The 13,568-nt window shown below is 34.4% G+C and overlaps 1 protein-coding gene across 6 annotated transcripts in view; it reads left to right on the top strand.

The window, feature by feature from the left end:
- Window positions 1-13,568, top strand: part of ARB2A (ARB2 cotranscriptional regulator A) — a 356,272-nt gene that overhangs the window by 19,851 nt on the left and 322,853 nt on the right. For 4 of the 6 annotated variants that reach the window (XM_039875060.1, XM_039875061.1, XM_039875063.1 and 1 more), the window contains exon 2: window positions 9,045-9,168. The exons of the other annotated variants lie outside the window; for them this stretch is intronic. In XM_039875060.1, coding sequence (XP_039730994.1) covers window positions 9,063-9,168 — 106 coding nt within the window. In that variant the 5' untranslated portion in view covers window positions 9,045-9,062. The remainder of the gene's footprint in view (window positions 1-9,044; window positions 9,169-13,568) is intronic. 6 annotated transcript variants of the gene reach the window in all.

Below are 13,568 nucleotides of genomic sequence, written 5' to 3'. Positions count from 1 at the left end.
CATTCTTGGCCGTTCTTCTTCCATAGTACGTTTTAACATAGTTTTTCAAGTTCTGTGAAAAGCTCCATTGCATTTGAGTGGACTTGTATAGAATCTATTTATCAATTAAAGGAAAATTAATATCCTCACAGTATTGAATCTTTCTATCCATAAATATGGCATATCTCTTTATGTATTTCAGTCATCTTTACTGTCTCAGTAACATTTTATTATATTCTGCTTGTAGGTTTAAAATGCTTTTTGTTAGATTTAGTCTTACTATTTAGGTTTTACTTTTTGCTTTTATAAAGTGTGTCATTAAAACAACTGCTTTGTAACTGATTGTTGGTGGTGTTTATAAATACACTTTATTTTTGTATATAAATCACTTTAGCCATCTTGCTAAATTCTCTTTTTATTCCTAATAATGTAGAGATTTTTCTCGCTTTTTAATTCTAGAAAATCTTGTGGTTTTTTTTATTCTTCTTGTTTTGTTGTTGTTTTAGGTAGTCATATCTTCGGCCAATAATAACTTTGTTTTCCTATTTTCAATCCTTATACATTTTTATTTATTTTTCTATCCTATTATACTGGCTAGGCCAATCAGAAAACTTTAACTAGAAGTGATATTAGTAAAGTGGTGATGATGGGCATTTTTCTCTGGTACCTAATTTTAAAGAGAATCTTTTTAATATGTTATCAAGAAGAGTAATTTTACTATAAGTTTTTTCGGTTTGTTTTGAACAACCTCTATCATGTTAAGAATGTTCCTTTTAGTTTGCTATGACTTCTCTTCCAAAGATGAATATTGAATTTTATCAAATACTTTTTTGCAGATATCGAAGTGACTATGTTATTTTTCCTTTTCCTTTATATTAATTTAGTGAGTGACATTTGTAGATCTTCTAATATTTTGTAATGTACTTTTCCAGTTTAGTTATTCTCAACAGGCAGATTCCCTCTGGGGACTTTGCTGTGACATTAGAAGTAAAGTGAAGTAAAATTCTTGACTTTACTGTCTCAGTAACATTTTATTATATTCTGCTTATAGGTTTAAAATAGGTCATAGAAGAGATTCTATCACCTTGTGCTTATGTAGACAATAGTAATGAGAGCCATTTGGCATATTGTCTTTAAGCGTAGGTCTGATGACCCAAATGGCTTAACGTCCCAGAAAGTGCCCGTGTGCTGTACCACAGAGTTAATTTACTGTAATTAATAGTGTGGCTGAATGATGGGTGGCCTTTGTGGGGGAAAAATATTTTGTAGAAGCCAGGAGGGTTCAAAGTTCTTTGTTTTTGGAATAAGAGAATTTTGCTGCCTCAGATATTTTGTTAATTTAGGCAAGGTATGAATTGTATGTATTGTTGTCTAATAAAGTAAATAAAGTAACTAATATGGTAGTTTAAAAAGGGGACTTGGAGTTTCAAATTCTTAATTCTCTTTTTTTAAGATCAGATATTTGTAGTATCACAGCAATATAAGCCTCTTCAAACCTTTCTGAATTCATCTCCTGTTGGCCCCAGGATGTGGATATTGTTGAAATATGGTATAAACATGAAATTCTAGAAAGTGTTATCTCTTCATAAGGAATTGGGAAATTATAGAAGCCAAAAAAGAAAAAAAAAGCTATCCTGAAGTAACTTAAATAACATTCCCAGTTATTAACACATTTAGGTAAACTCAACCTTCACAGAGATTTTCCCCTTAAATAAACTATATGGACTGTCAGTAGACTTTGGATGAGTGGTATTTAAATGCTTTATTTGCAGTACAATTGTGGTCTCCACAAAGCTTTACTTTGCCATTAAACTTTATTGCTGGTGTTGTTAGTCTAGCTTACTGGGTTTAAGAGTAAATTGCTTGATTATATGCTCAAGTTTTTCTTCAGTTTTTTTCATAGCAAATGGTATGTTTCTCACTTTGAAGTAAGTGCAATGTGTGAGATCAGTTGCAATAATAATCAAAATATTAATAATAAAGAATTATTACAAATTTCAGTCCCGGTAGAAGTTGGGTAAAATTGGGGTGCTGTTAGGTGTGGTATGTGGCCAAGAAATTAAATCATAACCAAAGGGAATCTATTTCTGACTAGATTCTCACTGAAAGATGTATGCAAGGGATAATGAGAGGCCCGGGAGGCAAATTACCATTGGCAGAGAGCCCCCAAATCATAGAGCTAGAACAAGCTAGAGTTGAGCACTGTGATATACAAAAACTTTATATATAATGTTACCTTTTATACCTAGGAAATAATGTGTTTGCCTATAATGTCTAGATAGAGCAGACCTACATGGTTGCCAGCCTGGCTCTAGTGGGAGGGATGGTAAGGACATTTGAAGAGAGAAATTCTTTAAATGAGTCTACCTGAAGTCCACTTATCACACCTATTTCATGGAAGGAAAAGAGAAGCGTGAGTTGGTCAAATCTCTCTTTTGAGACTGTGCCTTGACCTTTAGCATTATTTCTATAGAGAAGAAGAGATAGGGAGACAGAGCCGTTTAATACACAGAAGGACACTACTCCGATGTGCAAATGTATCTCTTTAAAACTGTTGGAATCACCACCTCGGAAAGAAACCATGTCCCATTAGCAGTCACTCTTTGTTCCCCTACTTCGCCCCCCCCCCCCCCCCGCCTCCAACTCCTCAAAACATTAATCTACTTTCTGTTTCTGTGAATCCGCCTATTCTGGACATTTCATATAAATGGGATTGTACAACATGTGATCTTTTGAAACTGGTTTCTTTCATTTAGCACAATACTTTCAAGGTCATTCACGTTGTAGCATGTATCAATATCATTTCTATATTGAATAATATTCTGTTCTATGGATATACTACATTTTGCTTATTCTGTCTTCACTTGATTCTTGATATTTCAGTTGTTTCTACTTTTTGGCAATTATGAATACTGATTCTATAAACATTTGTTTATCAGTTTTGGTGTGGACATGTGTTTTTATTTCTCTTGTGTGTATACCTAGAAGTAGAGTTGCTGGGTTATATGGTAAATCTATGTTTTACATTTTGAAGAACTTCCAGACTATTCTAAACTGGCTGTACCAGTTTACATTCCTAGTAACAATGTATGAGGGCTCCAATTTCTTCACATTCTCACTAACACTTGTTATTGTCTTTCTTGTTTATAGCCATGCTATTGGGTATGAAGTGGTATCTTACTGTGTTTTTGATTTGCTTTTTCCTAGTGACTAATGGTGTTGAGCATATCTTTTTTGTGCCTTTTTATCATTGTTTTCTGGTCATTTGTATACATTCTTTGGAGAAATGTTATTCATATTCATTGTCCATTTTTAAAATTAGGTCATTTGTCTTTTTATTGTTGCGTTGTTAGAGTTCTTTATATATTATGGATACATTATGTCTTTTAACATCAAAGTTTTTTTGTAAAACATTTAGAAAGGTACATTGGTACAGCTTAGATTTTTCAGAAGCAGTTGCTGAGTCAAACTTGGAGTATAAAACGTTTATTAGAGATCAACACTTGTAAGAAGAAGGAGGACGACAGGATTGATCAGAGGTAGAAGTTGAACTTAATTTAGACCTGACAAAACCTCAGTCAACCTGATGGTGAGCTCTGGAGCAAATATTGCTGTCACAGTTGGCCTGCATCAGGCCCAAATGTCTGGGCCTTCATATTCCCACTTGGCTCAGTCAGTAAGTGAGGGTCACCTTGGGAAAGGCGTGACCTAGAGAGAGGCAACTATTTCATGATATTAACTACTTTGAAATCTTATGAAGGTAGTTTCTATATGTTCAGTTTGACCTGGAGTTATGCACATTTATAATATAAATTATGTTTTATTGCTTGTTTACCATAGAATTAGAGTGTCTTAAGTAGCTTATATGACATTTATATTTGATCCATAAAATAGAGGCTACTGCTTGTTTGACATATTCTGTTTTTATCAATAAGAGTTCTAAATAGCAAACCAAATAGACTGAGACATTCTGGTTGATAGCCTTCATATATATATAATGAAGTTAACTACCACCAACTTGCTCAAACTCCAAATTGTCATACTTCTTGATAGTATAAATTAGTACATGAGAATGAAAATCTTCTATAGAATAAAGAAACTGGAATTGTATTTCTAATTGAAGTTGAATAGTTTGGCTCTAACAGGATGATAGAGTAGAAGGAGCTCATAACAAAGGGTCAGAAGACCACAGTTAGAATCCTAACCATCCCTTATCATCTGAGTTGCCTTAACCAGGTTACTTAGCTTCTCAGTCCAGGATGCCTCATCTCTGTAAAATGCAGATATGTCAATTCTGCCTACCCCTGCCAGTTGTGGTGATAACCTAATAAGATAATGGATGTGAAAAGACGTGATGATTTTGTGGCCAACATGTGCATTTAGGAGATAGTTAGAACAGGGTTGTTCTTTGGGCACACTTGAACCTTTTCCAGACACACATTTTAATAAGATTGGAAAAGAATACAAACAAATTATTTCAAAAAATTAAGTTTCATTATGATTATCCTCAATATAGGCTTGGAAACCCAAGTCAACTCGGTAGGTATTTATTGTGGAGTTTTATTATTTATTCATAGAATTCATGCAAGTGATTAACGTCATTTTTCATTCTTGTATACTGTACCGATTAGGATATCCTTCTTGGAGCTTGAGCACAAATTAATTAGAATGCAATTAGTTTTGATTTTTAGGTGGATTACAAATATTTACAAAGGAATTTGTAGTTTACAAAAAGTTTTTATGTACACTCTTTCATGTAACCTTTATACTCGCCCTGTGAAAAGGAAGTGCTCTTTATCGTTGTTCTCATTACTTAGGTTAGAGAAGTTGTGACATTCTCAAAGTAATTCAGCTTCTAAGTGATAGAACTGAGATAAAAAAAAAAAACCTGGAGTTTTTCATTTCAAACTTACAATATCATGTTGCTTGGGAAACTAAGGAATTATTTTAGATAGGCATAGATTGGAACAAGACATTCCTAGTCTGAGCGAAACCTTGATCCAAACACAGATTACATTCTCTATTGAAGCCACCATTTTCTATGCATCAAGAGCCCATTTTGCCTTCCATGTGTGCTCCAGCCTGATTCCCTCATTCTTCAGCCTCTTCCCCAATGTCCATATGTCTGGGTACAGACACACACACACATACACACTCTCTCTGTCTCTGTCTCTCTGTCTCTCTTTCTCTTTCTCAAACATACAGTTTTTGCACTGTAGTGTCAGAACTATAATCCGTCCAGTATTATTATTAACTAACCTTTGCTGCTGAGAAACTTTTGAGTAACATGGATATTTTAACTATAATTTGGGTGGGTCATTTGGTTCCTCACGAATCTCTGGTATGTCACATGTTGCACTTTCAACATCAAGTAGACTATTGTGAGGTAGATTTCCAGAGCCTGACCTAGTGAGCATAAGTTCTTTAGGACCAAATCAGCTCCAAGGATTTCAGGGACTTAACCCAATTTTACTTGTCTTGTGATATATTTTGTACATTCATCATTTAGAATGTGACAGTTGAAAGACCTTCTGTTGCAAAAATGATCTATATCTAGTTCTCATTTAATACCTGCCTAAAAGCAAATAGACATGGAAAACTAAGGCTTCTGTGTATCTTTCTGTACATTTTAGAAGTGCTCAGGCCATATTTTGAGCAAACAGAGCAGCTAAGAAATATTCTACTTTTCATGTTTTGAAATGCTGACTGGATAAAGATTACACATGACAAGTTATTTACAGCTTTATTTATACATAGTGGATTCTCTGTTGGAATCATAGGGAAGAAGATATGATAATTGCTTTGTGTAGTTCACAGAATGAAATTGCAAACTGAGATGTTTTGAATCTAGTTTATACTGTAACCATTTCTAGGAAACCATATTTAAACGGCAGTGGTTATCATGAAGTATACAACATGTCAACTGTGTCCCAATTCATATCAGTGAAAACCTTCCACTTTATTCCCTCCATATAACCTCCATCAGATAATACTCAATAAACCATGTGGAGTGCACATATTAATATATATCAAATATATCAAACGGCTTGCTGGCCACATTTTCAGTAGTGTTTATCTGTGGTCATGCAGGTTATAACTCTGAATTCTCATTAGGAAAACTAAATTGGGGATTTGTAATGTTTCTGATTTAGTTTTACCAGCTGTGCCACAGCCATGGAAAATAACTCAGAAGGGTAAAAATCTAACAATGAATAAGAGTGCCACAGACAAATGGCTTTTGCTTCATGCTTACCTTCTTTGCATCTGCTGCTATATGGTTTAGGGTCTCAGATAGTAATTAGCAGTCTCCTAACATATATTATCACTTCAATGAATTGCAACATGTATATTTAGGTTATCTCATATGGAATAAGAATATGATTATTAATCGATATTTAATATTGGGAATCTTGAAAATAATTCTTTAAAATGTGGATCTTTTCTCCTCTTGTCTTTTACTTATTTATTTGTAAATTTGACAAATATCCATTGAGCTCCAAATATGCCAGACATTGTGCTATGGACAGATATGCTACCAGTCCTCATGGAGATAAAGTCGAAAAGGAGAATCTGTCATTAAACATGGTAGAGTACTTAGATCTTTTAAAAAGCCTTGTTGAGATATAGTTGACATATAGCGTTATGTAAGTTTAAGGTGTACAGTATGCTGATTTGATGTATTGTAAAATGATTATCACAATAAGGTTAGTTAACACATCTATCACCTCACATAGCTTCCGTGTGTGTGTGTGTGTGTGTGTGTGTGTGTGTGTGTGTGTGTGTGTGTAAGAACCTCTAAGGTCTGCTCTCATAACAACTTTCAAATATACGATACAGTGTTGTTAACTATAATCATCAAGCTGTGCATTAGATCCCCAGAACTTTAAAATATGAATCTTGAAAATGACTCATGCCAAAAATATTTTATAATTTCACTTTCATTAAAACAGTCACAATGAAATAATTGCATAAATTGTTCTGTTTAGAACTCAGACAGTTTGGGACCAATGAAAAATAACCTAACAGTTTATGTTTAGAATAAATACTGAATTGTCAGAGGGATAGAGTAGAAAATGCAAGAAGTCCCATGTAGCTAGTTAATTAGTTGTGGAATTGCTAGCAAAGATGGAATCTCTCATTATGAACATTTTTCTTTAATTTCTGCTACAGGATGGTGTATAAGTTGTTAGTGAAACTGTGCACAAACTTGTGGGATTTCACAGATAAATTCCTGAATGTAAATAAACAGCCATTACAAATACTTTTTTTTTTAATAACAGTATTATAATTATCAGTCTAGGATTTACATATTTTATTTGTGGCTCTTTGGCACTTTGATTTGGCAGCTAGAGAGTAAGCCCCCACTCAGGTCAACCATGCCGTTTGACTCACCACTGTACTCTAGCATCTTACACACTGCCTACCCTGTAGAACAAGATATGTCTCTTGAAGGAATATAGACACATTTTATTTATGTAGAATTTATAGCATTTTAAGTTACCTATTCACATAAGAAAAATAACAATTACTTGCATGTTAAGTGAAAATACTTTCCCAGTCAAAAATAGTCTCATATTCTAGTTATTGCTGATACGGAACCTCACACCTTTGAGAAGCAATAATATTGCTAATAGTAGCAATGATCAGCTATATACACCTTCTATAATATTAATTCTCAACCACTATTATATGAGCGACATTTTATAAATGAGGAAACAGAAGATTTTGGATATTAAATGATCTTGTCCCTGGCCCAGAGCTATTTTAAATGGTGAAGCTGGGACACATTTACAATTAAAAAATATAAGCCAACATATGTTGAGCACTTAATTATGCATCAGGCACTGTACTAAATGTTTTACATTTAAATGTACTATAACACTATGAAGGCAGTATGATTTATCATTTCCCTTTTACAAATGTAGAAAATGAGGCACAGAGAAGTTAGGTAATTTGTCAAGGACACATGGCTAGTTAATGGTAGAGCCAGAGTGTCCTTCCTTTTACACTACTCCACCTACAGATAGGCCAGCATTAATTTAAGACCATTTGGAACATTTATAGTTTAAAAAAATTACTTTCAGTATTTTCTGCTACACTCTGCTGACTGTGAAAATGCCTTAAATTTTAAAGGTAATTATAAAATGTACCTCTGAATGGAAATCGATGTTTGCTTGTGGGTAGCAAGTCACTTGGATTCCTTAATCAGAGGAATATTCAGTCTCATTTTATTCTTGTCATGAATTTAGTCTATGTATAATTTCATTAACAGTTATCGATTGACTAAATTAATTTAATTTTTTCCATTGTATTTAGTGTATTTTTTTTTCTTTTAGTCTTTAGGAGTAGTGAGTGTTCTTTTTTTTTTTCTGTTCATGGGCACCTTGGGAAAAACCATCTATTTTAATTTAAATGCAGAATTAGATTTTAATAAATCATAAATAATTTTATATTATTACTGTTTACTGGAGTGCCATTTGTAGAGTATGGCTTCCGGATATTAACTGTGACATAATTTCATATTTAAAAGGGTTAAGTTTTTCACTTAAAGTTGTATTTTGAATTATATTAAATGTAATTTATAGCTATTTTATGTATTTATGTATTTTCTCTGATTGTGCATGGTCCAGGAGAAGAGATTCTGACCTTGTAAATGTCACATATTTACAGTTTAAGAAGGAATTTAAAGTTTTGAAACTATCCGGAGATATTTTTTTATAATTAGATGATGAAGAACTAAACCTCAATAGTAGGTTTTGCTAAATTCAATTCAGCAACATTAGGTACCTGTATGTACTGTAAGGTATTCTGTTTGGTGACATGAGAGATATAATGATGGAAAACCTTAATACCTCTATCCTGGGGCTTGTAATCTGTTAGCTGACCCAGACAAAATACATAAATAACTATAATGCAAGGCAGGCTTTGATAAGTACTGTAGTATAGGCAACAAAGTGCAGTGGGAAATCAAGATAGAGATTAATCCCAACTGGAAGGATCAAGGAAGTGCTCATGGAGTAGGTAGGACTGAGTAGAGCTTAATTTATTGCTTTCATTCATTCTAGACTGTCTTCTGAAGATTGATGTCTATTTCCTTGAGCTCTTTAATTTTGTTGCCAATTTGGATAAACATGGCACAAATCCAGCAGGGAGGTCCAGATGAAAAAGAAAAGACCACAGCACTGAAAGGTACATACTTAATTTGCTTTTTCAGGATATTTTCATTGTGCCTAACCTTTGTTAGGTATAGGAATAGGACTTTTTAGGTGACCTGCCATTAATTTCAAATTTAACATAAGAATAGCATTTAATCTACTTCTAATTATTCCTATCCCTCACAATAACTATCTCATCTGAGATGTAGTCTGTACTCAGTACATAAATCATAGAATCATGTAATTTTACAGCTGTAAGAATTCTTAATGCTTTTCTTATTTAAGTCCTTATATTTAATGGTAAAATTAACACTGTAGGTTCTGGAGTCAGGACTAGCGCCCTTACCATGTTTTTGTTGATATGAATGTCATATTAGGTTTAGGATAATGATCTGCCTAATCCTGTATTCTTTGTGGCATTGGCACTAGGGACATTTTATGAGAGGCTCACCATGTTAGCATCTCAGAAGGAATCTGCTTTAGACATTCTTTGGGAATTTTGAGTTCTAGATTTTTTTTTTTTAATCTGCTGTCTAAAATAAGATTTTTTTCATTATCATATATTTCAGTCTAACTGTCTAGTAACTTGCCAAAAATCCAGTTATTTAAGTAACTTGTGCAAGGTCTCAGTTACTTTGGTGGTGGAAAAAATATCTTATGGGCTATGGCCACTTCTCTGAATCTCTAGCTGCTGTCCTACCCTACTGTGCCAGGCTGGATGATAAAGATACCTTAAGAATCTCTTCTTGTTAAAAGATACCTTCTTTTTTCTCTTCTCAGGAAAGCCTAAAGCATGTATAAGATAAGGCAACTGGTTCCTTAACTCAATTTGCCTCACCTTGTCCCTGCTTTTAGAGCAAATGATCTATCAAAGGAATGTTACTGGCCCTTACTTACAAAAGTGGAAAATGACTAAGAGCATGCTGAGGATTAGGGTGGTATCAGAAGGGATGATAAAGAGGGCAGATTCTGGTTATGTTTTGAAGGAGGAGATAACATGACTTGCTGTTGGATTAGACATGAGAATTCAGAGAAGCAACTAAGATAACTTTGAAGTTTCTTGGCCTAAATAGCTCTAAGATAGGTGCCATTAATTAGATTAAGAAAAGTGTGGGAAAATCAGGTTGTAGTGGTGCTGGTGGAAAGCAAGAGTTAGGTTTTAGATGTAGTAAATATTAAACTGAGATGTCCTTAAACGTGAAGGTGGGGAAATTGAGTTTGGAGTTTCGGAAAACATTTGGGTTAAAGATGATAGTTTGAGGAATCATTAGCACAGAGATAATACTTAACATTATGGTCATAACTGGCTATACACCAGGAATGTCCGTGTAACTAGAAAAGAGGGGAAATATGAATATTGAGCCCTGGAGCATCTCAAACTTAGGGTCAGAAAGATGAGAAACCAGCAAATAAGGCTGAAAATGAATTTCAAGTAAGATAGGCTGAGAACCAGAAGCAAGAGAATGATGCTGGACACCAAATGAAGAAAATAGAAGTTATTCAGTCATGGCGATGAATCAGGTTAGATAAAGACTGAGAATTTACTTTTGAGTTTGAAGGTGTGGAGGTCAGTTTTGATCTTCACAAAGAGCTGTTTCAGTGAATTGCTCAAAATGAAAACCATCTTGGAAAACTTGAGCAGAGAATGGGAAGAGAATTGGAGACAGCTGTAGACAACAATATGGAAAGTTTTACTACATTTTGTGTGCTGCTGGGAATGACCACTCCACTCAGAAAAATGGTTAATTTCAGAGAGAGGACAGGAATGTCTGTGAGTTTCTATCTAAATAGATTTGCTGAGTTTTCTCCTAGATTTTGTGTATCTTTAACCTTACTTGATAATATGAAAATTTGGTCTCAAGTTATTTTACATTTTACACTTCCACAAGCAGCATATAAGAGTTCAGAATGATTTTAAGGATTTTGGAGGTGACTTTAAAAGAATATGAATAGGGTCTAAAGGTAGAACTCTCTAGATTCAAACTCAGGTTTTTCCACTTACCATGAACCAGTGGCTTAACTGAAACTTTTTCTTCATTAGTACAATATGAATAAGAAGACTTTGCACATATGAGCTTGGAATGATTAATGAAGGAGTTGAATTGGAAATACTAGAAAGTAAAATGTAAATGCGTAGGAAAGTATATTTTAGAACCAATTGGCAAACTGAATAAAACTTTACATTTAAGACAGTCCTGTTTATCAATTTTTTCTTTTATAGATTATGTTTTTGGTGTAATGTCTAGAAACTCTTTGCCTAACCCTAGTTCATGAAGATTTTCTCCTGTTTTCTTTTAAAAGTTTTCTAGTTTTAGATTTTACATTTAAAATAATCATGCATTTTGAGTTAATTTTTTTAATAAGATATGAGACTTAGGTCAAGGTTTATTATTTATTTTTTGTCTATTGATGCCCAGTGTGGTAGCACCATTTGTGAAAAAGAATGTCTTTTCATCATTGAATTACTTCTTCACCTTTATCAAAAATGAAGTGGGCATATTCAGGTGGGCTTGTTTTGGGGCTCTTTTTTATTCCATGGATCTGTGTCTGTCTCTTCTCCAATACCATACTCTCTTGATTACCGTATAGTAAGTCTTAAAATTGAATACAATGATTCTTTCTACTTCATTTTTTTAAAATTGTTTAGCTATTCTAGGTCCTTTGCCTTTTCATGTAAATTTTAGAGTAAAGTAGTTTATATCTGCAAAAAAATTTTACTTAGATTTTGATTAAGAATTATATTTAAACCTATAGATGTATGTGGGGAGAATGGACCTCTTTGCTATATTGAGCCTTCTATGAACATCATATGTCTCTCATTTATTTAGATCTTTGGTTTCCCTCACAGTACTTTGTAATTTTCAGTATATAACTCTTATATACTTGTTATTAGATTTATTTGTAAGTTTTAATTTTTTAGAGTGATGTAAGTTGTATTGAATTTTTAATTTCAATTGCCACGTGTTTACTGATAATTTATGGGAATACAATCCAGTTTTATTATATCTTATGCTGACGTTACTTATTAGTTCTAGGAGTTGTTTTGATAGATTCCTTGGGATTTTCTATGTAGACCATCATGTCATTTGCAAATTAGGCAGTTTTATTTATTTCTTTCCAATCTATATGCCTTTTATTTCTTGTTTTTTTTCATGCTGGCTAGGCCTTCTAATACTATGTTGAGTAAGAATAGTGAGAGTGGACACTCTTTTCTCGTTTGTTAGCAGTAATAGTAAGTGGTACCACTCCTGTTTTTACCTCTTAATTTCTAGAGTTGTGAATATTGGCCCTGACAGGTGGCAGGGAAAGAGTCTGGTTTTCATGGAATGGGTCATCCTATCCACTTGATATTAAAATCTTCCTCTCTTGAGGTCACCTTTTATTGAACATTCACTTAAGACACAAATATCTTCACTTTTTTTGTCCATTCGGAGATGTCTGTTCAGATGCCTCTTCTCCAAATTTTCTTGTCACCAGTTTTCCAATCATGTTCTTTCCTGGTCACTGACTATCCAGCTAAACCATTGGCCACAGCCATGAATCATTATATAATCACAAGTCTGGCCCAATCTCTTTCCACACAAACTAAACAGCCAGGTGCACTGCTCTCAGTTCTGCTTGCTGGAAGGATTTCTCTTCACTGCTATCTGTCAGGGATGTCCCGGAAAGGGGCTATAGTGCTTCAGCTGTCCACTTTTGGGTGGTGCTTGAATATCATGCAGAACTATCTATAAACCAGACCCAAGTTTTCTCTTCCTCTGTCATCTGATGGTAGGAATTCCCCATGAGGCCTTAAGTGCATGCCAATAGATAGAAGGCGGTGTAGTAGGAGTGAAGACCTTAGGCATTTAAACCACTTCTTCATGTAACTTACTTTTGCCTTCAGGGCCTGCTCTGTCCTGATCACATATAAACCACTTCTATTTGATGATGGAGAACTGTTGTACACACCCAACTTCTTGACTTAGTAGGTCAAATAACACCCAGTTCATGGTGGGTAGCTAAGATTACATGGTAACTTGGTAGCCCATGATTAAGCATTTAGTCTCTGCTAAGTCCCGGTAGCAGACTAAGAGCTGTTTCTCAAAAGGAGAGTAGTTATCTGCAGTGGATGGCAGGGCTTTGCTATAAAATCCTGAAGGCCTATACTGTGAGTCACCTGTAGGGGCCTGCCTAAGATTCCAGACAGCATCCCTATCTGCCACTGACACCAGTGGATCTGATGGATCATATGGCCCAAGCAGCAGAGCAGCTCTCACAGCTGCAGAGCCTTTCTTATTCTGGTACCATATAAAAGTAGTAGCATTTTGGGTAAATGGGCTAGAGTAATACACTCAAATGGGGACTGTGTTGCCTCTAACATCCAAAGAAACCCACTAGGCATTGTGCCTATTTTTAGTTGTAGGTGAGGCCAGTTGCAACAATTTAGCCTTC

Source organism: Pteropus medius, unplaced genomic scaffold, assembly GCF_902729225.1.
Source record: "Pteropus medius unplaced genomic scaffold, Ma_sr-lr_union100, whole genome shotgun sequence".
NCBI lineage: Eukaryota > Metazoa > Chordata > Mammalia > Chiroptera > Pteropodidae > Pteropus > Pteropus medius.
Note: the sequence above shows the minus strand (reverse complement) of the source record. Positions and strands in the feature narration are given on the sequence as shown.